This window comes from Zea mays, chromosome 9, assembly GCF_902167145.1.
Source record: "Zea mays cultivar B73 chromosome 9, Zm-B73-REFERENCE-NAM-5.0, whole genome shotgun sequence".
Classification (NCBI taxonomy): Eukaryota; Viridiplantae; Streptophyta; class Magnoliopsida; order Poales; family Poaceae; genus Zea; species Zea mays.
This window is the reverse complement of record NC_050104.1, coordinates 5999578-6025045: the sequence shown is the minus strand read 5'-3', so window position 1 is coordinate 6025045 and position 25468 is coordinate 5999578. Positions and strand designations below refer to the sequence as shown.

Genomic DNA, 25468 nt, shown 5'->3' with positions numbered 1-25468 from the left:
GTTAAATGCTCCTGCGACTCGGTCGGTCGGTGCGGCGATTTAGTCAGGGTTGCTTCTTAGCGAAGGCAAGGCCTCGGGCGAGCCGGAGATGTGTCCGCCGTTAAAGGGGGGCCTCGGGCGAGACGGAAATCCCTCGGGGTCGGCTGCCCTTGTCCGAGGTTAGGCTCGGACGAGGCGTGATCGAGTCGCTCGTATGGACTGATCCCTGACTTAATCGCACCCATCAGGCCTCTGCAGCTTTATGCTGATGGGGGTTACCAGCTGAGAATTAGGCGTCTTGAGGGTACCCCTAATTATGGTCCCCGACAGTAGCCCCCGAGCCTCGAAGGGAGTGTTAGCACTCGCTTGGAGGCTTTCGTCGCACTTTTTTGCAAGGGGACCAGCCTTTCTCGGTTGCATTTTGTTCCGGTGGGTGCGCGCGAGCGCACCCGCCGGGTGTAGCCCCCGAGGCCTCGGAGGAGTGGTTTCACTCCTTCGAGGTCTTAATGCCTTGCGTAATGCTTCGGCTGGTCTGGTTGTTCCCTCATGCGAACTGGCCGTAGCCCGGGTGCACGGTCGGGGCCCAAGCTCTCGGGCTGGTATGTTGACGCTGTCAACGGTTCGGCCGGAGCCGGGTTTGCGAGAGCAGCCCCCGAGCCTCCGCACAGGGCGAGAGGACGATCGGGGACAGACTCGGCTTTTTTACATACGCCCCTACGTCGCCTTTCCGCAAGGAGGAGGGGGGAGTGCGCCATGTTACCCTCGATGGGCACCGAACATGGTGTCTCCGGTGAGCTGCAAGCGGGTAATCCGAGTGGACGTCCGTGCCCCGTTCGTTGGGGGTCGGCTAGGGGCCCAGAGGCACGCCCAAAAGTACCTGCGGGTGATCTGCCGGACCCGGTCCCCTGGCGACGGGGTCCGAGGGCTCGATGCCTCCCTCCGATGGGATTCCGTTACAAGATCGCTCCCGCTGGTCTCGGAAATGTCCTAGGGTACCTCGGGAGCGCAGCCCGAGCCTTGGTTATGTATCGAACGTACCCCTGGTCATCCCTCGCTCGGCGTCTGAGGCGACTGTGAACCCTTTGGGGGCCAGCCTTCGAACCCCTGATCAGTAATGGGCGCGGAGCCCGAGTAGCCTGAGGCGGCCGTGGAGCCCTTCGGGGGGCCGGCCTTCGAACCTCTGACCAGTAGTGGGTGTATGGCCCACGCGATCTGAGGCGACTGTTGAACCCCTCGGAGGGCCAGCCTTCGAACCTCTGATCAGTAGGGGGGGGGGCTCGGAGCCCGGTTCTTTCACAGGGAAGGATCCTTTTCGGGGTATCCCCCTTTCCCGGTCCCTGTTGCAAGAGATAGAGAAAGAGGAAAAAAGGAAAAGGATACGAAATCGAACGACGTGGCGTACCTTTTTTGGCGCGGTTATGACGGCGAAGGCGAAGCGTCGCCCGCTTCTCCTGCCAGAAACGCCGCCTGTCCCGCCGCGGAGTTAATGTGACGGAGCGAGTGGTTGGCGGGGCGGCCGTTGCACGTGCGCGGGCCGTTCGAGGGACGGATCACGGGTGCGCCGTCTTCACGCCGTGAGAGGAGGCTCTCTTGCTGCCCCTGGATGGGACGTGAGCCTGGCTGACGACGTGACCGCTGCTCCCGCCCGCCTGCCACCGTCATTACTGCCGGCCCACTTTCGGCCGCATTGACCGTCGCGCCAGGCTGGCGTCGCTGGGTCGCCTCGAGTCGCGGCATTGGTTCCGCAACCGAAGAGGCGCGATGGTGGCGCAAGTGGCGGTGCAGTTGCCTGCATGCAGCATCCGGCGCGCCGGTTGCGTGACGCGTGGGCCCGGGCCTCCATGCTGGCGCGTTGGGAGTCGGAGAAGCGCGTCCACTTGGCGCGGTTGCATGCCGCCTGCATGGCTGCCCACTCCTTTCGCCCGTTGGTCTGGGCAAAAGTGGGGGGTCACTTGTAACCGCTGGGCGGTTGTGTGCACCACGCGCGGCGCTTTGGCTTCTTCTGCTCTGAGCCGGTTTGCATGACATGCGGGACCCAGCCCCCGCGCCGCAGGGGAGGGCCTTGGAGCGTGTTGGAGAAGACTCAGCCCGTGGCGTTTGGGGGCGCACGTAGGGAGAGTTGCCTTTAAAAGGAGGGCGACCCCTTTCGGAAGGCAACCATGTCTTCTTCCTCCCTTATGTGTCGCGTCTTTCCACCTTCCAAGCCCCCGGATGGGGGGTACCCGCCGTCTTCTCGCCTCATCGTTGGAGGAACGCAACTCTGCGGGAGTTGGTACCTTTCAGCCATCGTTCGGCTTCAAGGATTTTCATCATGCAGCCCGGCTGCACCCCTCCATCGGCGGTCACCCAAGATGGTGACCACCAGCTTGATGGTGGGGGAAAGCGAGCCGGGCTGCGGCCTCTGCCCCTCCCTCAGCCTCAAGGATTTTCATCACCAAGGCTGGGGAGGGGAGTGTGCCGAGTTGGGGTCGGCCCCTGCGTCGGCGGTGGCCCGCTCCTTCACTCAGTGATGGGGGGGAGGAGCGGTTGTCGTCCGTGGCGCTGGCAGCTGCAGCGTGCCCGGCTTTCGGACGCGAGTGGCTTCGGAGCCGCTCGCGGCGCCGGCGTCTGCCACGGCAGCTGGAAGAGGTTCTTCCGCCGGCGTGATAGCCAGGGCCGGCCACGGACTGACCTCCAACTCTACGGCCTTCTGCCCGTCCTTGCCTCACAAGTTTTGGCACGGGCGGGGGCCTCCTGGCGGCAGCGTCCGCCCTGAGGTCAGTGCTGCCGCTGTTCGGCCCCCCGGAGCAGAAGTCGTCGTCGTCGCCGCTGCTGGAGCAGGTGACGGCGCGCCGTTCGTCGGTCTTCCGTTGCTCCGCAGGCCTTCCCCCATGGAGTGGGGTTGTTCGTACCTGCGGAGGGGGAACCGGAGTTCCGTTTGTGATGGCACTTTGAATGCCAGTGTTTTTGTTCATTGTGGTTGTCGAGGCCTGAACATGTATGTAATTTCGGCACGGAGCTGTGTTTTTTCCTCATTTTCGAGCGCTAAGTCTCGCCTGTTGATTATCTGAACTGCTTCACCAAGCATGAGTCGCCCCATGTCAAGGTGACGAGTGAGGTATCCGTATCCCGGAGGCGTAGGAGTCCCTCGGCTCGATCGGCCTTGTTGTCTGAGGCTCCTCTAGCTTAGTTAAAGAGACCCCTCGGCCGCTCTTCGATGAGCCGAGGCCAGGGGTAGCGATATCAGCACGAACAGAGGCGGAGTTGGCTCGAAAATGGGAACCTGGTTGGCCGGAGCCTAACCGGGTTGTCCGTCAGCGGGACCGACGCCGGAGTTGACCAGCCGAGGCCTCGGGCCGGGCTGGCGCCCTTGGAAGATGGTTGGCCGAGGCCCCTGAGGCAACCGGATGAGCCGCCTGCTCGGGCCGGATTCCCGGAGAGGTCCCCGGACCGCGTCGCCGTCCGAGGCTGGGTCGGATCTCGCTGAAGGTGTCGTCGATGCCAAGGGTGCTACAGCCCTCTTCCAGCGTGAAGACCCGAGCCTGCAGGATCAGATTGTCTTGTAGCGTGTGCCTTCTGTGGCCGCTGAGGCCAGAAAACACACCCTCGCTGCGCTGTAAAGCTGCGTCTCCTTTCCTCTTATTTCGAGCATCTGGACTTTTTGTCGGTAACAGGGATGTTTGTGTGAGCGAGAGTTGCTTCTCGCGGAAGGTGATGAGTGAGGTATCCGTATCCCGGAGGCATGGGAGTCCCTCGGCTCGGTCGGCCTTGCCGCTTACGCGTACTTTCACCCGTCCATGAGGCCATGTCTCCGACTCAGTCGAGAAGGCTCGAAGGACCGCTTCGGCAGAAGAGCTTCCGAACGTAAAGACTTGTTCGGTCCGCGGGATCACTTTATCCGAACGCGAGTTACTTATCGCAGAAGGTGATGAGTGAGGTATCCGTATCCCGGAGGCGTAGGAGTCCCTCGGCTCGGTCAGCCTTGGCTGCTTACGTGTACTCCGTCGTTTCCAGGATCCGCTTTTCGAAGTAGTCAAAAAGCACGAAAGAAATTCTGCTAAAAAGAGGTCTTTTTTCGAGGAAAATTTCGACGCAGAGGGGGTCTCCCCCCTTTTAGCCCCCGAGGGAGGGTCGGGCTTTGCCGAGGCGAGGCCGACCCTTCCTTGATGACTAAACTTTGCGTGGGTGCGAGGTATATGAACAACTTGAAAACATCTTAAGGGTAGAAGCGACGTAGCTGTTTGATGTTCCAAGCGTTGCCGTAGATCTCGCCTTGATTGTTGGCCAGCTTGTATGTTCCGGGCTTCAGAACTTTGGCGATGACGAATGGCTCCTCCCAGGGGGGCGTGAGCTTGTGCCTCCCTCGGGCGTCTTGCCGCAGCCGAAGCACCAGGTCGCCCACCTAGAGGTCTCGGGGCCGGACCCCTTGGGCGTGGTAGCGTCGCAGGGACTGCTGGTACCGCGCCGAGTGTAGTAAGGCCTTGTCCCGAGCCTCTTCTAGCTGGTCCAGTGAGTCTTCTCGACTAGCTTGGTTGCTTTGATCGTTGTAGGCCCTCGTCCTCGGGGAGCCGTATTCCAGGTCAGTGGGCAAGATGGCCTCGGCCCCGTAGACCAGGAAGAACGGCGTGAAACCCGTGGCTCGGCTTGGCGTTGTCCTCAGGCTCCAGATCACCGAGGGGAGTTCCTTCATCCATCGCTTGCCGAACTTGTTGAGGTCGTTGTAAATCCGGGGCTTGAGCCCTTGTAGAATCATGTCGTTGGCACGCTCTACTTGCCCATTCGACATGGGATGAGCCACGGCGGCCCAGTCCACCCGGATGTGGTGATCCTCGCAAAAATCCAAGAATTTTCTGCCGGTGAACTGGGTACCGTTGTCGGTGATGATGGAGTTTGGGACCCCGAAGCGATGGATGATGTTGGTGAAGAACGCCACCGCCTGCTCGGACCTGATGCTGTTCAGGGGTCGGACCTCGATCCACTTGGAGAATTTGTCGATGGCGACCAGCAGGTGCGTGTAGCCCCCGGGCGCCTTCTGCAAGGGACCGACGAGGTCCAGACCCCATACAGCAAAGGGCTAGGTGATGGGTATCGTTTGCAGAGCCTGAGCGGGCAGGTGGGTCTGCTTCGCATAGAATTGGCACCCTTCGCAGGTGCGGACAATTCTAGTGGCGTCAGCCACCGCCGTTGGCCAGTAGAAGCCTTGCCGGAAAGCATTCCCGACAAGGGCTCGAGGCGCCGCATGATGGCCGCAAGCCCCCGAGTGTATTTCTTGCAGGAGTTCCTGTCCTTCGGCGATGGTGATGCATCGCTGGAGGATGCCCGAGGGGCTGCGGTGGTAGAGCTCCTCCTCATCGCCCAGCAAGACGAACGACTTGGCGCGTCGCGCTACCCGCCGAGCCTCGGCTTGGTCGAGGGGTAGCTCTCCCTGGCGGAGATATCGCAGGTACGGGGCCTGCCAATTTCGATCAGGTGTGGCCCCGCTCTGCTCCTCCTCGACGTCCAGTGCCTCGCCCTCGGGGGCCGAGGGTACCTCGGGCTGAACCGAGGATGCCTCGGGCTGAGCCGAGGGTGCCTCGGGCTGTGCCGAGGGTGCCTCGGGCTCGGGCGTGTCATCGATCTTGACGGAGGGTTGATGCAGGTCCCGGGAGAAGACGTCCGGGGGAACCGTTGTTCGCCCCGAGGCTATTTTAGCCAGTTCGTCCGCAGTCTCGTTGTAGCGCCGAGCGATGTGGTTGAGCTCGAGCCCGTAGAACTTGTCTTCCAGGCGTCGGACCTCATCGCAGTAGGCCTCCATCTTCGGGCCGCGGCAGTGGGAGTTCTTCATGACTTGGTCGATGACGAGCTGCGAGTCACCGCGGGCGTCGAGGCGTCTGACCCCTAGCTCGATGGCGATCCGCAACCCGTTGACCAGAGCCTCGTACTCAGCCACATTGTTGGACGCCGGGAAATGGAGGCGTAGCACGTAGCATAGGTGTTTCCCGAGGGGCGAGATGAAGAGCAGGCCCGCGCTGGCTCCCGTCTTCATCAGCGACCCGTCGAAAAACATGGTCCAGAGCTCCGGTTGGATCGGAGCCGTCGGCAGCTGGGTGTCGACCCATTCAGCTACGAAGTCCGCCAACACCTGGGACTTGATGGCCTTCCGAGGGGCGAACGAGATTGTTTCGCCCATGATTTCCACTGCCCACTTTGCGATCCTGCCCGAGGCCTCTCGGCACTGGATGATCTCCCCCAGGGGAAAAGATGACACCACAGTTATCGAATGAGACTCGAAGTAATGTCGTAACTTCCGCCTCGTCAGGATCACAGCATACAACAGCTTTTGAACTTGTGGGTAGCGGATCTTGGTCTCGGACAGTACCTCGCTGACGAAGTAGACTGGCCTCTGAACAGGCAATGCATGCCCTTCTTCTTGCCTCTCGACCACAATCGCGGCGCTAACCACCTGAGTGGTCGCGGCGACGTAGACCAAGAGGGCTTCTCCATCAGCTGGGGGCACCAAGATAGGCGCCTTTGTAAGGAGCGCCTTCAGGTTCCCGAGAGCTTCCTCGGCCTCAGGGGTCCAAGCGAAACTCTCGGCCTTCCTTAAGAGGCGGTACAGAGGCAGACCTCTTTCGCCGAGGCGTGAAATGAAGCGGCTCAGGGCCGCAAGACATCCCATGACCCTCTGTACGCCTTTTAAGTCCTTGATGGGCCCCATGCTGGTGATGGCTGCGATCTTCTCCGGGTTGGCTTCGATGCCTCGCTCGGAGACGATGAACCCCAGGAGCATGCCCCGGGGCACCCCGAAGACACACTTCTCAGGATTGAGCTTGACTCCTTTCGCCTTGAGACATCGGAATGTCACTTCAAGGTCGGAGAGGAGGTCGGAAGCCTTCCTTGTCTTGACTACGATGTCGTCGACGTAGGCCTCGACTGTGCGACCGATGTGTTCGCCGAACACATGGTTCATGCACCGCTGGTACGTCGCGCCCGCATTCCTCAAACCGAACGGCATGGTGACATAGCAGTACATGCCGAAGGGCGTGATGAAAGAAGTCGCGAGCTGGTCGGACTCTTTCATCCGGATTTGGTGATACCCTGAGTAGGCATCGAGGAAGGACAGGGTTTCGCACCCAGCAGTGGAATCCACGATTTGATCGATGCGAGGTAGAGGGTAGGGAACCTTCGGACATGCTTTGTTGAGACCAGTGTAGTCTACACACATCCGCCATTTCCCCCCTTTCTTTCTCACAAGCACAGGGTTGGCAAGCCATTCGGGATGGAATACCTCTTTGATGAACCCTGCTGCCATTAGCTTGTGGATCTCCTCGCCTATCACTCTGCGCTTCTCCTCGTCGAATCGGCGCAGAGGCTGCCTGACGGGTCGGGCTCCGGCCCGAATATCCAGCGAGTGCTCGGCGACATCCCTCGGTATGCCGGGCATGTCCGAGGGACTCCACGCAAAGACGTCGGCGTTTGCGTGGAGAAAGTCGACGGGCACTGCTTCCTATTTGGGGTCGAGCCCAGAACCGATCCGGACCTGCTTGGAGGTGTCGCCACTGGGGTTGAGAGGGACGGCCTTAACCGTCTCCGCTGGCTCGAAGTTGCCGGCATGACGCTTCACGTCTGGCACCTCTTTGGAGAGGTTCTCCAGGTCGGCGATGAGGGCCTCGGACTCGGCGAGGGCCTCGGCGTACTCCACGCACTCCACGTCGCATTCGAACACGTGTTTGTACGTGGGGCCGACGGTGATGACCCCGTTGGGGCCCGACATCTTGAGCTTCAGGTAGGTGTAGTTGGGGACGGCCATGAACTTCACGTAGCATGGCCTCCCCAGTACCGCGTGGTAGGTTCCTCGAAACCCGACCACCTCGAACGTCAAGGTCTCCCTTCGGAAGTTGGAGGGCGTTCTGAAGCAGACGGGAAGGTCGAGTCGTCCGAGGGGCTGGACGCGCTTCCCAGGGATGATCCCGTGGAAGGGCGCAGCGCCTGCTCGGACGGAGGATAGATCGACGCGCAGGAGCCTGAGGGTCTCGGTGTAGATGATGTTGAGGCAGCTGCCCCCATCCATCAAGACCTTGGTGAGCCTGACGTCGCCGACGATGGGGTCGACGATGAGCGGGTATTTCCCCGGGCTCGGCACGTGGTCGGGGTGGTCAGCTTGGTCGAAGGTGATGGGCTTGTCGGACCAGTCTAGGTAGACTGGCGCCGCCACCTTCATCGAGTAGACCTCCCGGCGCTCTTGCTTGCGATGCCGAGCCGAGGCATTCGCCGCATGCCCACCGTAGATCATGAAGCAGTCGCGGACCTCGGGGTACTCTCCTGCTTGGTGATCTTCCTTCTTGTCGTCGTCGCGGGCCCTGCCACCCTCCGCGGGTGGCCCGGCCCTGTGGAAGCGGCGCCGAAGCATGACGCACTCCTCGAGGGTGTGCTTGACGGGCCCCTGATGATAGGGGCACGGCTCCTTGAGCATCTTGTCGAAGAGGTTAGCACCTCCGGGGAGCTTCCGAGGGTTCTTGTACTCGGCGGCGGCGACAAGTTCCACGTCGGCGGCGTCGCGTTTCGATTGCGACTTCTTCTTGCCTTTCTTCTTGGCGCCGCACGGAGTAGATGCCTCGGGAGCCTCTTCCGATGGGCGGCCCTGGGGCTGCTTGTCCTTTCGGAAGATAGCCTCGACCGCCTCCTGGCCAGAGGCGAACTTGGTGGTGATGTCCATCAGCTCGCTCGCCCTGGTGGGGGTCTTGCGACCCAACTTGCTCACCAGGTCGCGGCACGTGGTGCCGGCAAGGAACGCGCCGATGACATCCGAGTCGGTGATGTTGGGCAGCTCGGTGCGCTGCTTCGAGAATCGCCGGATGTAGTCCCGGAGGGACTCTCCCGGCTGTTGCCGGCAGCTCCGGAGGTCCCAGGAATTCCCGGGGCGCACGTACGTGCCCTGGAAATTGCCGGCGAAGGCTTGGACCAAATCATCCCAGTTGGAGATCTGCCCCGGAGGCAGGTGCTCCAACCAGGCGCGAGCAGTGTCGGAGAGGAACAGGGGGAGGTTGCGGATGATGAGGTCGTCGTCGTCCGTTCCACCCAGTTGGCAGGCCAGGCGGTAGTCCGCGAGCCACAGTTCCGGCCTCGTTTCCCCCGAGTACTTTGTGATAGTAGTCGGGGGTCGGAACCGGGTCGGGAACGGCGCCCGTCGGATAGCCCGACTGAAGGCCTGCGGACCGGGTGGTTCGGGCGAGGGACTCCGATCCTCCCCGCTGTCGTAGCGCCCCCCACGCCTGGGGTGGTAGCCTCGGCGCACCCTTTCGTCGAGATGGGCCCGACGGTCGTGACGGTGGTGCTCGTTGCCGAGGTGGCCCGGGGCCGCAGGCGCGGTGTTGCGCGTGCGCCCGGTGTAGACCGAGGCTTCCCGCATGAATCGGGAAGTCGCGGCGTGAGGTTCCGAGGGGTATCCCTGCCTTCGGGAGGCAGAGCTCTCGGCCCGTCGGACCGCAGCGCCTTCCAGGAGATTCTTGAGCTCTCCCTGGATTCGCCGACCCTCGGTGGTTGATGGCTCCGGCATCGTGCGGAGGAGCATCGCTGCGGCTGCCAGGTTCTGACCGACCCCGCTGGATGCGGGCTGCGGCCTGGCCCTGACGTCGTTGGCGACGCGGTGTTGGAAACCTTGGGGCAGGTGACGTATTTCTCCGGCCGGGGGTTGGCCCGCCCATACCTGCCCGACGTCCCAGCGGACCGGCTCAAGCGCTCCTGCTCCCTCGTCGAGCCTGGCCTGCGCCCCGCGGACTTGCTCGAGCTGTGGGTCGTGACCCCCCGCCGGAACGGGGACCACAGCTAGCTCCCGCGGGATGTCGGCACGAGGCACCGGCCTAGGAAGATCACCGTCCTCCGACATGCCAAGATGGTTGCCTTCGGAGGGATCCCCTAGCTCGACGTGGAAACATTCGCGGCTTGGGCCGCAGTCCTCGTCGTCAAGGCTGCGGCTACCGTCGGAACAGTCGGAGAGGCAGTAGTCACATGCGGTCATAAAGTCCCGCATGGCACTGGGGTTGCCAAATCCGGAGAAATCCCAACAGATGCTGGGAGCGTCATCTTCCTCGGACCCAGAGGGCCCGTAGGTCGAGACGTCCGTCAATCGGTCCCAAGGCGACCGCACACGAAACCCCAGTGGGGTTGCACTCGCCTCAACGAGAGTGCCCGCCAAAGCAAGGTCGCTAGGCGGGTTGAGGCCGAGTCGAAATGACGTAAGATGGGAGTTAGTCAGTACCTTTTGGTCGACGAGAAGCGACGTAGTCACATCGTGGACTGGTTGCACCGTCGTCTCAGGTACGAGGGCGACGTCCCGCAAGCCCTCCGCGAGCGCGCTGGCGTCGTCTTCTTGCTTGGGATCGGTGTGTCGCGGGGGGACGACGCTTGCCTTCGTCTCGAACGCGAGGTCGACGCCCGGCGTGCCTTCCGTTGGGGCGTCGGGGACGTCGATTCGCTCGACGGCCGACGAAGCGTGGCCTTTCGCTTGGCCTTGGTTGCCCCGCCTCCTCCTCCGTTGGCGGGGGAGAGGACGGGGCGAGCTCGAATGTTGTTCTTCCACCACGTGGGGAAGACGTCGTCGATTCCGCCGCCGGCGGGCGGGTTGTCGGCCGCCATTGTCGTTGTCGCGCGGCGGTGGAAGGAGTATCATGTCGTAGCTGCCGTCGAAGGACATGAACTCAAGACTCCCGAAACGGAGCACCGTCCCGGGCCGGAGAGGTTGCTGGAGACTGCCCATCTGGAGCTTGACGGGGAGCTGTTCGTCAGCACGCAGCAAGCCCCTACCTGGCGTGCCAACTGTCGGCGTTTCGAGACCGGGGGGTCCCTAAGCCGACGAGTGAGTGTGCCGCGTGCCCCAGCCCAGATGGGTCGAGCGCGTGGGCGAGCGCGAAGGGGGGAAGGCGAGGTGGCCGGAGACGGGCGTGAGAGAGGTGGAAATCCCGTGGCCTTCGTGTTCGTCCCGCGCCCAGGTCGGGTGCGCTTGCAGTAGGGGGTTACAAGCGTCCACGCGGGTGAGGGAAGCGAGCGGCCCCAAGAGAGCGCCTGTCCCATCCTCGCTCCCGCGCGGCCAACCTTCTCTAAGAAGGCCCTGGTCCTTCCTTTTATAGTCGTAAGGAGAGGATCCAGGTGTACAATGGGGGTGTAGCAGAGTGCTACGTGTCTAGCGGAGGGAGAGCTAGCGCCCTAAGTACATGCCAATGTGGCAGCCGGAGAGATCTTGGCACCCTGCTGGTGTGATGTCGTGGCTGTCGGAGGAGCAACGGAGCTTGGCGGAGGGACAGCTGTTGGAGCGGTCGTGTCCTTGCTGACGTCCCCCTGCTTCCGTAAGGGAGCCGAGAGCCACCGTCGTCACAGGGCACGCGGGGCACCATCATTGCCTATCTGGCGGAGCTAGCCAGATGGGACACCGGTCTTGTTCTCTGCGGCCCGAGTCGGCTCGGGGTAGGGTGATGATGGCGCTCCCTGTTGACGTGGCGGGCCCGCGCCCGAGGCCGGGCGACGTGGGGGCTCCTCCGAAGCTGGGGTCGAGTCTGTCTTCCGTTGCCGAGGCCGAGCCCACGCCCCTGGGTCGGGCGAGGCGGAGGTCGTTCAGCAGAGGCCAGGGCGGAGTCCGAGCCCTGGGGTCGGGCGAAGCGGAGTTCGTCGTCTTCCGGGTCTTAGCCCGAGTCCGAGCCCTGGGTCGGGCGGAGCGGAGTTCGCCGTCTTCCGGGTCTTAGCCCGAGTCCGAGCCCTGGGTCGGGCGGAGCGGAGTTCGCCGTCTTCCGGGTCTTAGCCCGAGTCCGAGCCCTGGGGTCGGGCGGAGCGGAGTTCGCCGTCTTCCGGGTCTTAGCCCGAGTCCGAGCCCTGGGGTCGGGCGAAGCGGAGTTCGCCGTCTTCCGGGTCTCAGCCCGAGTCCGAGCCCTGGGGTCGGGCGGAGCGGAGTTCGCCGTCTTCCGGGTCTTAGCCCGAGTCTGAGCCCTGGGGTCGGGCGGAGCGGAGTTTCCTATGACGCCTTTGGCAGGGCCTGACTGCCTGTCAGTCTCACTCTGTCAAGTGGCACTGCAGTCGGAGTGGCGCAGGCGGCGCTGTCCTTCTGTCAGACCGGTCAGTGGTGCGGCGAAGTGACGGCGGTCACTTCGGCTCTGCCGGGGGGCGCGTGTCAGGATAAAGGTGTCAGGCCACCTTTGCGTTAAATGCTCCTGCGACTCGGTCGGTCGGTGCGGCGATTTAGTCAGGGTTGCTTCTTAGCGAAGGCAAGGCCTCGGGCGAGCCGGAGATGTGTCCACCGTTAAAGGGGGGCCTCGGGCGAGACGGAAATCCCTCGGGGTCGGCTACCCTTGTCCGAGGTTAGGCTCGGACGAGGCGTGATCGAGTCGCTCGTATGGACTGATCCCTGACTTAATCGCACCCATCAGCCCTCTGCAGCTTTATGCTGATGGGGGTTACCAGCTGAGAATTAGGCGTCTTGAGGGTACCCCTAATTATGGTCCCCGACAGTATTGGACATCTAAAACTAGGAACTACCATTTGGTGCAGGCAATGCCAGGTTGTATTATGTTCAAAACAGCCCCCCTAGAGAATGAGGACGAGCTAAAGGTTATGTTTGGACCCATTGTACGCACAAATGAAAGAACCTTGGTACCTGGCGTCGAGGATGCTAATTCATCTTCTGATGATCATTTGGAAGAAATTTTAGGTGGGGGTGAAAACAGCACTCCTGACCCCTGCACAAATGCTACTGGAAAGCGTAAGATGCGTCATGATTCTCCTAAACCAAAGAAGAAAAAAGATTCGAGGGAAGAGTACATGAGAAGACTAGTGGAGGCTTTTGAGTCCCGCTCAATGACCACTAACAAGTCCATTACCTCTGCTGACAATGACCCAGTTCGTCTTGAGCTTAAAAAGCAGTTGCAACAAGTCATGGATGATGGATCACCAGAAGGGAGCGAACTACATTTGTTTGCCACTCATCTATTGATTGAGAAGAAGTATAGAGATGTTTTTGCAACCTTGCAGACAAAAGAAGGAAGAATCGCTTGGCTTCGCAGTGCTTACGAGATACATATTAAAAAGAGCACTTAGCTGTTGGACGTCCGACAACAGAGGCCTATATGTTCACTATTATCGTTGTTTATGTGTTTGTATCAGTCATGTCGTTTTATTGTTGTGAGGAATAAACTTGTCGTGCGCTTAATTTTCCCTTTGAAACAGTTTTCCAGATATTTGAGTTGAACTTCTATTTGAATAATCAGAGTTGTGAGAGTGTGAACTATGTTAATCTGTGAACTTTCTGTATTCCGGTCAGAACTGAATATATGTGGCTTGTATACTGTGGTTGTACAGTTTTTAGTGACTTACAAACTCTGGTTACATATGATTGTGTCTCTGTTCTCTGTGTGCATGCAGATGTCTGACCCTGTTGCAGCCACATATGTTAGCGAATTGGATGACACAGATGCAGAATTGGTCGTTGCTATATGTGTTGTAGACGTTTGGGGCAAGACTATGAGTCAGGTTCCTAGAAGAGCATTAGTTGAAACTGGTATTCAATGGGTGGAGAGAACGTTGCAGAATAGTAACGACTGCTTCGATATGTTTCGCATGCGACGAACTGTTTTTAGACGATTGCATGACACATTGGTGGACAATTATGGTCTACTTCCAAGCCGGGGTGTTAGTACTACGGAAGCACTTGGCATTTACTTGTGGGCATGTGGGGGTCCACAGTCATTTAGGCAGTTAAGGAATAAGTTTGGTCACTCCTTGGAAACAATTAGTCGCAAGTATACTGAAGTCCTTGATTTACTGTTTAAGATGTCATCTGACATAATTAAGCCCAAAGACCCAAATTTCATCGAGATTCATCCTCGTTTGCGAGAGGCGAGGTTTTGGCCACACTTCAAGGATTGCATAGGCGCAATTGATGGTAGTCACTTTCCAGCGGCAGTCCCGGCCTCGGAGCAAGCGAAATATATTGGTCGGCACGGTTACGCGTCGCAGAATGTAATGGTCGTTTGTGACTTCGATATGAGGTTCACATTTGTTGTCACAGGATGGCCAGGTTCCGTTCATGACACAAGAGTTTTACAAGATACTTTAATAACTTATGCGGACAGGTTCCCCCATCCACCGGAAGGTATATAAATATGTTGTACATTTGTAGAGTACAGTACTATTTTATGTCATAAGTATGTAACATGTGTATTTAATGTTTGTGCAGGTAAATACTATCTTGTCGATTCGGGTTATCCAAATAGAAAGGGGTACCTCGCACCTTATAAGGGTCAGAAGTACCACATTACGGAATGGCAAAATGTGAGGCAACCTATTGGGAGCAAAGAAGTATTCAACTATGCACACTCATCGCTACGAAATGTTATTGAGCGATCATTTGGGGTGCTCAAAATGAAGTGGAGAATTCTATTAAGTCTCCCTTCATTTTCGCTTGAGAAACAATCGAAGATAATTATTGCATGTATGACATTGCATAACTTCATTAGAGATAGTGCTCTACACGATAGAGATTTTGATGAAGTAGGACCTAATAGCCTCAGTCATGATGTACCTGTAGGTGAGAGTAGTACTTGCACATCTGATGAGTTAGACATGAGTGCTTTTCGAGATGCAATTGCTAATGCATTAGTGTCGTAGTTAACTTAGTCATTGTAACGGTACTTATGATGTAATCAACTCCACTAATTATTTTGTAATGACCTTTTCTGCGTTATGGGTTTCATTTTATCGTTTGTTCTAACAGAATCTGCAATATCAGAATCTGATTAACCAAACACGTAGATTCTGACGAACAGCTTTTCTGCACAGCTGGCGAACCAAACACCTAAATTCTAACCACCAGCTTTTCCCAACAGCCAGCTTTTCCCCACAGCCAGCTTTTCAGATAAGCTGGTTAGAAAAAAGCCGAACCAAACACGCCCATACTTATCGGTAGTGTCATTCTATATCCGTAATCATCAAAAAAATCTACTCATCGATTTGCCCATATCCACTCACAAGTATAAATTCTTACCCGTATCTGTACCACAGCCATTGGGTAACAAGTAATTTGCTATTATAGAACCTGTAAGAAGTGACTTCTCACATAGCATCAACCAATTGGCCTTTTTTATAATGGTACTTATTAGGGCATCTCCAAGAGACTAGTTAAATGGCTCGCCAAGCCAAATTTTGGCTACTCAACAGCAAAATAACTCTCCAACGGACTAGTCATCTGACTCGCCAAGCTATCTGACTCTTCAAATTGGCTCTCTTACTAGCCAAATTTGGTTAGCCACATGACTAGCAAAACTAGATAGATAGTCTGTTGGTGTGAGATGATACATATAGAGTGTAATCTTTATGAAAAGGTAAATAGAGAGCCAAAATAAAGAGTCTCTTGGATATGCTCTTAATGAGTAACTTCTCTAAAACAGTATTGCACCCTTATTTCATCAATTTATATTTTCTTTTCTTATTTTCTATCACTTAACAATACATTTTTACCTATATTCTAGGCTAACTGTGGATGCTTCTGCATTCAATAGATATAGTATAAATACAAATTGAATGCATGTAACATGATATGTTTCAAATCAATCAAAACGTGGCACACATCATCTAGCAAAAGGCAACATGTTAAAGATTTAGTCCTTCCAAAAAAGCATCATAATTTATGTATCGTCCAAAATTGAATCTGAATCCGCCGGTCTTCCATGGATCTTGTTATACCCTAGAAGGTAAAAATCTAGGCCATAGTAGGTAGGATATTTAGAACAACCCAAATCCGATAAACCTCCGAGCTTGAAGAATTTCAATATGATAGAAATGCATTTTCAATTGGTAGAAAATAAGAAAATAAAATAAAAATGGGTGAAATAAACGTAAAATACTGTTTTAGAGAAGTTCTCCATTTGTAAGTGTCATTACAGAGAAGCCCAATCTATTAGTACTATTGTGGAGAAGCCACTTCTTATGAGTACCATAATAGCAGATAACTCTCTAGGGTAACCCGTACCCGCTAGGAAAGTCCCAAATTCTAATATGCCAAGCACTCAAAATGTCAGACAAACATACAAAAAAGTTCAACTTCAGATACAAAAAAACCTATGATTACATAACTTCATAGTTAAACAAAAGATAGCTAGTGAATGATTTTCTTTTAGTCAACATAGGCTTTTTTAGATGTTAACAATGGTCTGATGTGGGTATATTTTACCTATAGGTACACAAGTATGGGTAGTACACACCTGTATCCATACTCGTCTACCCGAGGGGTAGAGGGTCTTGTCCATAAACTTATCCATTAGTAAAATAATCATTCCATACTCGCCTTCACATCGGGTAAAACCCTTTGGGCATTTGGGTTTTGGGTACCCACCGCTATCTTACGGGTGAATCTAAGGTTCATCATAAAACTTAGTTTTAGATTACACAACATCTTTAGAGCCACACTAAAAAGTAGCTACGAAGAGAGAAGAGAAGACGTACACGACACTTCATCCCTACACCTTCATAGTGATATATAGTTAATGTTGTAATTTTGAGCTACCAAGTATGAACCCCAACCCTATAAATAGGTGTATAATATCATTGCCAAGGAAGGGCCAAGTATAGTCGAAGTCCGTATTACCTTCGGATAGTATAACATTTGAAGGTTATCATGTATTACCTTCTCCCATGCAACTACACAACTGCCCCATTGATGTCCTTCCGTCCGTTCCATAAAAATCCCCTCCTTATTTTATCAATTGCTCATACAAACCACTTTCGGACTTTGATAGCCACCAACATATAGATAGGTATAGTAGTGAGCACAAAACAAACCATAACCGCGTGACCTACAAGTGTCATCAGAGATGTTTCCATCCTGGCAACGTGTTGGCTATTTTCCAATCAAAGGTAGTGAATCACATCTTTTCAACTTCTTATTAGATATGGGTAAGAACAAATTGAAATATGTAGTAGGGAAACTAGATGTTGTGCATTGTAAGACGTTGCTCACTACGTCCACACTTTCACCTTCACAGTGAATGGGGGTCACATAACTCTTTTGGAGGTTGGTATGCAAACTTGAGACGTCACTAAAAACTTGCAAGAGGTTTCTAGTGAGTTGTAGGTCTCCGTCACCAGGATGAATAAAATAGTGCCACATCATCTGCATAAAGTGACATACACTAACCAATGGAGTGTAAGGCTGGGCGCAGTGAGGTACTGGGAAGCTCTCCCTAAAGCTTTAGAGTGAGGTATAGGGTAACCCGAATGCTGCAGCGGTGTGCTCTAAACCTCACCGTATGGTAGGGTGAACGTTCTCTCACCTCAGCTATGGAGTTGCTGCCGTCGCTCCCCTACCGCTTCTCTTTCTTCACGTGGCAGGCCAGGTCACCGTATGGTAGGGAGAGTGTGGAGAAGAAAGAGAAGGGTAGTCGGTATAGGGTGGAAATATAGGATAGAGATGAGTGCGGAGGATTGTAGTATAGGGTAGAGAATCTCGCTGACTAGGACAGAATATTGCTTTTAGGGTAGAGAAATAGGGTAGAATGAGTGCGGATAGCCTAATGGTATTAATATGCCTTCCTATTTAGCTTTGATAAATAAGATATTTAGAATATCCATGACCAATATGAACAACATGGGAGAGAGAGGGTCTCCCTGATGAAGACCACGCTAATGACATTTGGTTTCCCCTGGCCCACCATTAAGGATAACCAAACTAGAGGCTGATTTGAGGAGGTTAGAGATAAGATTTCTCTAATAAAAACTCAAATCCAAGTGTGTAAGAATTTCAATTAGGAAGGCCCAAGCAACTGAATCAAATGATTTTGAAATCTCATGTATCAAGAATAAACTTGCAGTTTTGTGATGGTGAAGTATCTTAATTGATTGTTGTACCAACATGTAGTTGTCATGAATGCATCAGTCCTTGATGACCGAAAGACATGGCGAGACAAAGGTCGGAGACAACCGGGAATCAACAACAAGCACAAGAGTTCCATGACGAGCTGCTGTGATGGGGCGTCGAGGCGATGTCCAGGGCAAATAGGAGATCGACGACCTGCAATGGACATGGCAGATTCGAGGCGGCGCTGGGCTCCATGGGAGGGCAGGGAGCCGGAAGCAGGGGCGCGGTGGCCCGTTGCCATGACCGAGCAGGGAATGGCGGTTGTCGGGTCGGCGACCACGCACTCTGTGTTGTCGCCCAGGACCATGGAGTGTAGGTGCCGAGCGCCATGGATTGGAGCTAGGACGGCTAGCGAAGGGAGCGAGCTGGAAGAGAAGACCGGCCAGCACTATAGTGCGCAGGAGAAACTCGCGAGCAGGATACCGGCGCGACGACGGGGTTGACACAGGGGCGAGCACGAACAGACAGAATGTCGGGCGTCGCGGGCGAGCTCCATGGCGGAGCACCAGCGAGCAGCAACAGAGAGCAGGGCGCACGACATAGCGAGCTCGAGGCGGTGCCGAGCAGGGGGAGCCGCCATGGGCGATATCCGAGCTGTGGAGCGAGCGACTGGATGCCATGAGAGGACCCGCGCGTAGGCAGTGGCGGGCCCAGGATTTAGAGTGTGGGTATTCGAAAATTTTCTAGGATGTTTAACTAATAAAGTTTTTCTATTGACATACATAGATAACTATTTGTATATATAACATATAATTAAGCATAAACAATTTAGGCATAACTGATTCAATAACTAGTTATTATAATTTAAAATTCTAGAACATACCATAATAGATAATACAAAGAGTAAAGACAAATAATTGTTTGATATGATAAAATGAGAAGAAAGCTTACAAATCACAATCTAACTTTCCGATCCTTCATGCTTTGAAATTGAGCAATGATGTCCTCATCTTTGACTTTTAAAAAGAATTCCCTTTCAATAAAAGTAACCAAACATCCATTCAAGAATTTTTGACCCATCTTGCTTCTTAGCTTGTTTTTTATGTAGTTCATTGAAGAAAAAATCCTCTCAACACCGGCAGTTGCAACAGGGAGAACTAGCACCAACTTAAGAAGTTTGTAGACAATGTCATACCTCAGAATCTTATCTGTTTTAACAAGCATCATAGACAACTCAGCTAGGCCTTTCAAATTTTTAAAGTTTTCATCATTCCTCACATCTTCAATATAGCGATTAAGTTGAAAAGGAAGTTGTGCCTTCTCTTCAAATTCAAAATCATGAGGATAATGTCCAGCAAGTTTAACCAATCTCTCAACATCAAAGGCAGAAAAATTCTTGGCTGGACTAAATGATGCCATGCATCTAAGTAACTCAGTGTTGACCTCATCAAACCTGTTATTAAGCTCAACAAGTTGCCTATCAATAACACCCAAAAACATATCAGCATGAAACCAGTGATAATTGATAGCATTTAATTAACTTCTTGTCTCTTTGTATAGGCTTATACTACTATTAATCCTGCAATATTCAGACTGTATTGTAGAGCAGATTCCTTACTCTGGCGGGCTGACGGTGTGCGTAGCGAGCGCCGAGCGGGGAGCGCTGCCTGACCCCTGACAGCGTGAGGCGGACGCCGCCACGCCGGACAGCCGGACAGCGGAACAGACACTGCGGTCTGTAGGCGCCTGGCGGGCTGGCGGCCTATTTCCTGGCAGCGCGCGGAGAGGCGGTCAGGCCGGCGGAGAACACGCACTTGCCCTGCTGCAGTGCGGCGGTGCGGCCAGCGGCCCTGCCCTAGCGGCTGCGATACAGCGGTAGTGTGGTGGCGGCTGGACTGCTGGAGTCCTCCTGTCCTGACGTCCAGCGACCAATCGAACAGGGTAACAGGCAAAGTGCCAAACAGCCAAAGTGGCCGACCGTGTGGTATGGATGTGTGAGAATAATGGGCCAAGACATGGTAATGGGCCGGCTGGAGGAGGTAGGAATGACATATTTTTAGCCCAAAGTAACATGATTCCTTCACTATTTTGCTCATTTCCTATTTCCTATGTATATATACTACATACATGTATATATTAAAAAAAATTGTAAAAAATAATGGGTATTCACTTGAGAGTTTTTTGCTATTACAGTACTCTTATTAACAAGCTTCTTTCTTATGGTACTCTAAATATAGCCTTCTCTATAATAGTATTTATAAGTGTTATTGCTCTCTAAAATAGTATTCTAATCTGTTTTTTAATCATCTCTTTTTCTTCACCTCATAATCTGACCGTATTGCCCCTTCTTTTTTTTGACCGTATCTCTTTGATTTGTGGTTCCCATAATCCCATCCCCATACATCGGAGTCTCCATTCCTGGCTTCCTGCAGCCGCTGCACGACTCCCTGCCGTCGGTCTCTCACCTCGCCGTTGGCCTCCCTCCTCTCGGCTCCCTCTTCGCCGCCGTAGCAGGGGTGCCGCCCTCCTTGCCGCCAGAGCAGGAGCACCTCCCTCCTCGCCGCCGTAGTAGGGGCGCCGCCCTCCTCACCGCTAGAGCAGTAGCGCCTCCCTCCTCGCCGTCATATCAGGTTCATGGTTGTTTGTTTCCTATTCATCGGGTAGACTGCACATGGTTTGGACCAATACCATACATCATCAAACCTGAGAACAACATTCAATGTCTTGTATCCTCAATTTGTTGACAGTCAGTGGCTTATCTGTTCAATGTGTAGCATTTTAATTTGTTTGTTTCAGATTTAGCGAAGGATAGACTATCTAAATTCGTCCTTGTAGGTGAAATAATACCCGAGACTTATTGGGATAGCCACAGCGACAGTGCCTATGGATGGAGATAAATCATTTGGGACCATCGATGAGGAAAATAGAAGGTACACATTTGTTATATTGTGCTGATTTTAGATCCATTAGGAACAAACTAACAAATTATAACTTATCTACTATCTGTTTTTGGCATGAATAGGTTTGAACTAGCATTGGTACCACCGCCGATTCCATCTACTAATTCATATCCAAGAGTAGAGCCATCAATTCCATTTATAGAGGAGCCACCTCCTTTAGTGGATTGGGATTCAATAGCAATTCAAGAAGAAAGAGAGGATGAAGGACACATAGAACTTTGTGACGAAGCACAAGTTTATGAACTTTTAGGTTTCAGACATGAAGATGAGATGGAGGAAGAAATTAATATGCAAAATGATGCTGTCCCGAATTCTAGTGCTGATGGAGAAAGTGGTTATGGAATTCCACCGATACAAGGTGATGAAGGTGCACTTATTCCGGTTGTTGATAATATTCCGGAGATGTCAATGACTGAGCATGATATGAATAATCCATCTATGGAGGTAGGAACCAGATATCCTAATATGAAGGATTTTAGATTGGCTGTTAGACAATATGCCATAAATAAAGAATTCGAGTTGGGTATTGAGGCGACCAACAAGTCCAAATACAGAGGGTACTGCAAGGGTGATGGATGTCCATGGTCTATTGTTGGGTTCAAGAAGGAGGGTGAAGTGTCTGTTGTGGTACGAACTCCTAACACAACATACAAGTGTATTTGAATTGTATTTTTTGTACATATTTGCCTCATGCAATTTGTTATGTTGCATATGCAGGTCACAGTGTTGAATGATGTACACACGTGTACATCTAGCAGTAGGAGAAGGACAACTACACCTTCGTGTAAGTGGGTTGCCTCCAAGGCAGTTTCTATACTCAGAAAATATCCTCATATGGGTACTAAGGAGCTACAGGTTAGGTTGCAAGATGAGCACAAGTGCACAATTGGCTATGACACGGTCTGGAAAGGAAAAGAGAAGGCTTTGGATGAATTATATGGTTCATGGGAAGAGAGTTTTCAGCTGTTATACAATTGGAGGGCAGAGGTCATGAAGAGAATGCCAGATAGTGTTATTGAAATTGAATGCAAGGTGGTTAAGGGCAAGGCTTATTTCCATCGTTTTTTTGTGCACTTGGTCCTTCTATTGAAGGTTTTCGGACGGGTTGTAGACCATGGCTTGGTGTTGATGCAACTGCACTAAATGGCAGGTGGAATGGTCATTTAGCTGCTGCAATTGGTGTGGATGGTCATAATTGGATGTACCCACTTGCATATGGATTTATGGACTCAGAGACAGAAGATAATTGGAAATGGTGGATGGCTCAGCTACATAAGGTTGTGGGAGATCTTCCAAAACTTGCTATTTGTTCAGATGCTTGCAAAGGATTGCTAAATGCAGTGCGTGATGTGTTTCCAGAAGTCGATAGAAGAGAATGCTTTAGGCATCTGATGCAGAATTTTGTTAAGAGATATTCGGGTGACAGCAGTGGACACATGTGGCCAGCAGCTAGGGCATATGACAAACATGTTTATGAGAGCCACATGGCTATAGTTTATGCGGCGCTCTCTAGTGCTAAGAGCTGGTTGGAAACACATCATAAGCTTAAGTGGCAGAGGTCAGACTTTGATCCTGACATCAAGTGTGATTATGTGACAAGCAATGTGGCTGAAGTTTTTAACAATTGGATCAAAGATATAAAGGACTTGCCTGTTGTTGAGTTGGCTGACAAGATAAGGGAGATGATTATGATTCTCTCTTACAAGAGGAGAAAAATTGGGGAAAGATTGTATGGAAGGATATTACCAGCGGTCATACAAATCTTGAATGCTAGAACTAGAGGTCTGGGACATTTAACTGTTATCAAAGGTGATAACTATGCTGCTGAGGTGTGGGACAATTTCAACCGTAGGTTTGTGGTTAAAGCATATTTGCATGAGTGCTCCTGTTGCGAGTGGCAACACACTGGCAAGCCTTGCCAGCATGCTTTGTCATTGATAACAGCCCGACAAATTAGAAATGTGAGGATGGAGGACTTCGTTCATGATTACTACTCTGTGGAGAAGTTTAGGAAGGCATATGCTAGACAAATAGAACAACTCCCAAGCAAGGAAAAGTGGCCCAAGGTGGATTTGGCATTTGAGGTTGGTGCACCACTTAGTAAAAGGGGAGTTGGAAGGCAACAAAAAATAGGATCAAAAGTTGCCTTGAAGGTGGAAGTGGTGGGTCTAAATGTACTAAAAAGTTTGCTGAAAATGAGAATGAGAAGACTAAAAAAATGATTAGAGGCAAAGTGCGGTGTCCCAATTGTGGAGAGTTAGGACACAGGAAAGCCAGTTACAAGTGCCCACTCAACGGAACTAAGAAAAGGCAAGCTTTAAATTTTCTAATTCATTCTCATGTTTCTTTCTTTCTCATATTGTTTACATTCTCATGTTTGTTTACGTTAGGCCAAGAAAGCCAAGGAAAAATAGTACCAAAGAATGGTTTCCTAAAGAGTCTACGCCGGAGAGAGCAGAAACTACAAGAGAACAACTAATGCAAGAGAGTCCTGGAATAATGACAAGAAGGTACATATTTCATGTTTGTCACCATGCATACATTGTGTTGAAAACAAGTGAATTTTGATAAATATATGGTTACATATGCAGACGTCTTGGAATTTTGATGGGAGAGGTGACAACACATGAGGCTTCTTCTTCGCAGGCTTTAGAGACTACGACAACAGCTCCAAGAAAGATGACTCCAAGAAAGGCGAAGAGAAAGTTGTGAAATTGACTTTTTAAAGACACTTAGAGAAAGATGTTAGTGCAGCAATAAACTGTTAGTGAAATTGTCTTTTACATATGCAGATGTCTTGGAACTGTAAGCCATTGTTTTCTATGGGGTCATTCTTTCTCCTTTGAAATGATAATTTGAAAGGATATTGTACATTGTCAGGTTCATTCTTTCTCCTTTTACAGAGGCATGAGGCCAATTACGTTTATTCTGCTGGGTACAGAGGCATGAGGCCAAGTAGTTTTAGCATTAGCATTGCTCTTGGGTCATTTTTCTCTTTATATCGGACAGTACTCTGCTGGATACAGAGGCTTCTCAGATTGCTTGCAAGAGATCTGCCTCATGTTCAGGTTGCTCGCAGGGTTCTCACCGCTGCTTGATTTGGCGTGCAGGGATCTGCTCTTATTCTGTGAACAAACCGGACAGTACTCTCTGAAGAAACGAACCAACAGATGCAAATTGGGAACCGGGGGCAATACGGTCAGATTATTAGGTGAGGAAAAGGAAATAATTAGAAAACAGGTTAGAATACTATTTTAGAGAGCAATAACACTTATAAATACTATTATAGAGAAGGTTATATTTAGAGTACCATAAGAAAGAAACATGTTAATAAGAGTACTATAATAGCAAAAAAAACTCTTCACTTGAATACCATTGAATTTAGTGGGGCCCGCCCCTGCGCGCAGGGGTGCTCCAGAGCGCGCGGCTAGGGAAGGAACTCAGGGAGAGGGGCGCGCCATGGCTGAGGGAGCTCGGGGAAAGGGAAGCCGCGGCGCACAGGGAGAAACACCGGTGAGCCAGGGAGCTCCGGCCGGGCGCGAGCGAGCAGAGGGGAGGGGGAGGGGCGCGACGCCGGAGAGAGAGAGAGTTCGCCAGCATGGAAGTAGGGGTGCGTGGAGGAGAATCTGGATGCGCACGGCTGGAGGAGGGATGAGCAGGGAGCTGTGCAGTGGCCATGGATGCAGGGAGGGCGCACCATGGGGAGCTCGGCTGGGCACCAGAGAGCCGAGCGGTGTCTGGCTGTGCGAGGAAAAAGGAAGCGCGGCCACAAGATAAGGCCACGGCTCATGCGCGTGAAAAAATCAGGGGAAAGGGCGGCGACAGCAGATAGGATAGAGGCGGCTGAAAAAATATGTGAAGATATTTTCATTTCTTCCCTTTTTTTACTCGGAAATTCAAATAAAAGCTTAAATATCAGACGAAGATCGAGGCTAGAATTTGGAAAGCTAGAATTTGGAAAGGTGTAAGAGGACCAAATTAAAATAATTTTGGTTACAATATTTTCATCGACGTTAGATTTAATTGAAATCAGACGAGCTTCACCCGCTATCCGAATATTCAATTTGAGAACAATTCGATTAACAATCCTACACCTTGTTTTTCTTGAATTTTAAATAGAAAAGTGAATCAACTAACTGTTGTTCTGGTTTCGGTTAGTTCGGGTTCAAATAACCCATTGAGTCCAATTCTAATAAATTTATTTGGAGCAAAATCACGGGACTGAGTGAAGTTTCTAGACTCGTATCGCGCAATTAATGAATTTTAAATAGGCACAGTACTCGCAAATTTTTGGAACAATTATGTTCCGAATTTCGCAAAAACTTGGGAAGAGTCTAAATAGACAGAAACAGATGCAATATTAAAACCGCGATAGACGAAGATGATTAAAATTTAGCATCTATTTTATTCACCGCTATCATGTGTTAAAGTCTGCACTCGTGGTCGAGCAGACGATAAACACGTGGGGTGTTACAGCCCTCCCCCCTTAAAAGGATCCCGTCCCGAGATTCAGAGCAAAAGACTTTTAAGAGTAGAGAAGTATGTAACCCTTGTCCATATCAGTAATAATCATAAGGCAGTCCTGAGCGAAGGCGAGTGCCTCAAGATGTGGTTTCTCTAGTGGACATAACATGTATCGCCTTAGGCTAATTTAGAGATATCCAACAATAGAGACAACATCTGCTAGAAGAACATATAAGGTTCCATGTGTACAGTTTGCTTCTTCTGATGACACTGT

General features: G+C 52.3%; 3 protein-coding genes across 4 annotated transcripts; 2 read left to right on the top strand and 1 right to left on the bottom strand.

The window, feature by feature from the left end:
- Nucleotides 1–17844: 17844 nt before the first annotated feature.
- On the bottom strand, nucleotides 17845–18450 carry LOC109942275 (uncharacterized). Its single transcript, XM_020544157.1, has one exon. It carries the CDS (start codon nucleotides 18448–18450, stop codon nucleotides 17845–17847), a length of 606 nt encoding a protein of 201 aa, XP_020399746.1.
- Nucleotides 18451–19656: 1206 nt separating this feature from the next.
- Nucleotides 19657–22209, top strand: LOC109942421 (uncharacterized). 2 transcript variants are annotated; one of them, XM_020544405.3, is made up of 4 exons: nucleotides 19657–20400; nucleotides 20606–20700; nucleotides 20793–21357; nucleotides 21448–22209. In XM_020544405.3, the coding sequence occupies exons 2-4, from the start codon at nucleotides 20654–20656 to the stop codon at nucleotides 21871–21873; spliced, it is 1038 nt and encodes a 345-aa protein (XP_020399994.1). In that variant the 5' UTR covers nucleotides 19657–20400; nucleotides 20606–20653; the 3' UTR covers nucleotides 21874–22209. The 2 variants fall into 2 exon arrangements, with proteins under 2 accessions (XP_020399994.1, XP_023156835.1); XM_023301067.2 differs by having other exon boundaries at nucleotides 20219–20700.
- On the top strand, nucleotides 21885–23603 carry LOC103637836 (uncharacterized). Its single transcript, XM_020544406.1, has 2 exons — nucleotides 21885–23240; nucleotides 23322–23603. Exon 1 carries the CDS (start codon nucleotides 21930–21932, stop codon nucleotides 22950–22952), a length of 1023 nt encoding a protein of 340 aa, XP_020399995.1. The 5' UTR covers nucleotides 21885–21929; the 3' UTR covers nucleotides 22953–23240; nucleotides 23322–23603.
- Nucleotides 23604–25468: the final 1865 nt, after the last annotated feature.

Excerpts from the sequence above, each read along its gene's own strand:
- LOC109942421 (XM_020544405.3), top strand. The coding sequence starts at position 20,654 with ATGGATGGAGATAAATCATTTGGGACCATCGATGAGGAAAATAGAAG. Across the intron at positions 20,701-20,792 it reads ATCGATGAGGAAAATAGAAG|GTTTGAACTAGCATTGGTAC; the intron begins GTACACATTTGT and ends TGGCATGAATAG. Across the intron at positions 21,358-21,447 it reads AGGGTGAAGTGTCTGTTGTG|GTCACAGTGTTGAATGATGT; the intron begins GTACGAACTCCT and ends TTGCATATGCAG.
- LOC109942275 (XM_020544157.1), bottom strand. The coding sequence starts at position 18,450 with ATGGCATCCAGTCGCTCGCTCCACAGCTCGGATATCGCCCATGGCGGC.
- LOC103637836 (XM_020544406.1), top strand. The coding sequence starts at position 21,930 with ATGTACCCACTTGCATATGGATTTATGGACTCAGAGACAGAAGATAAT.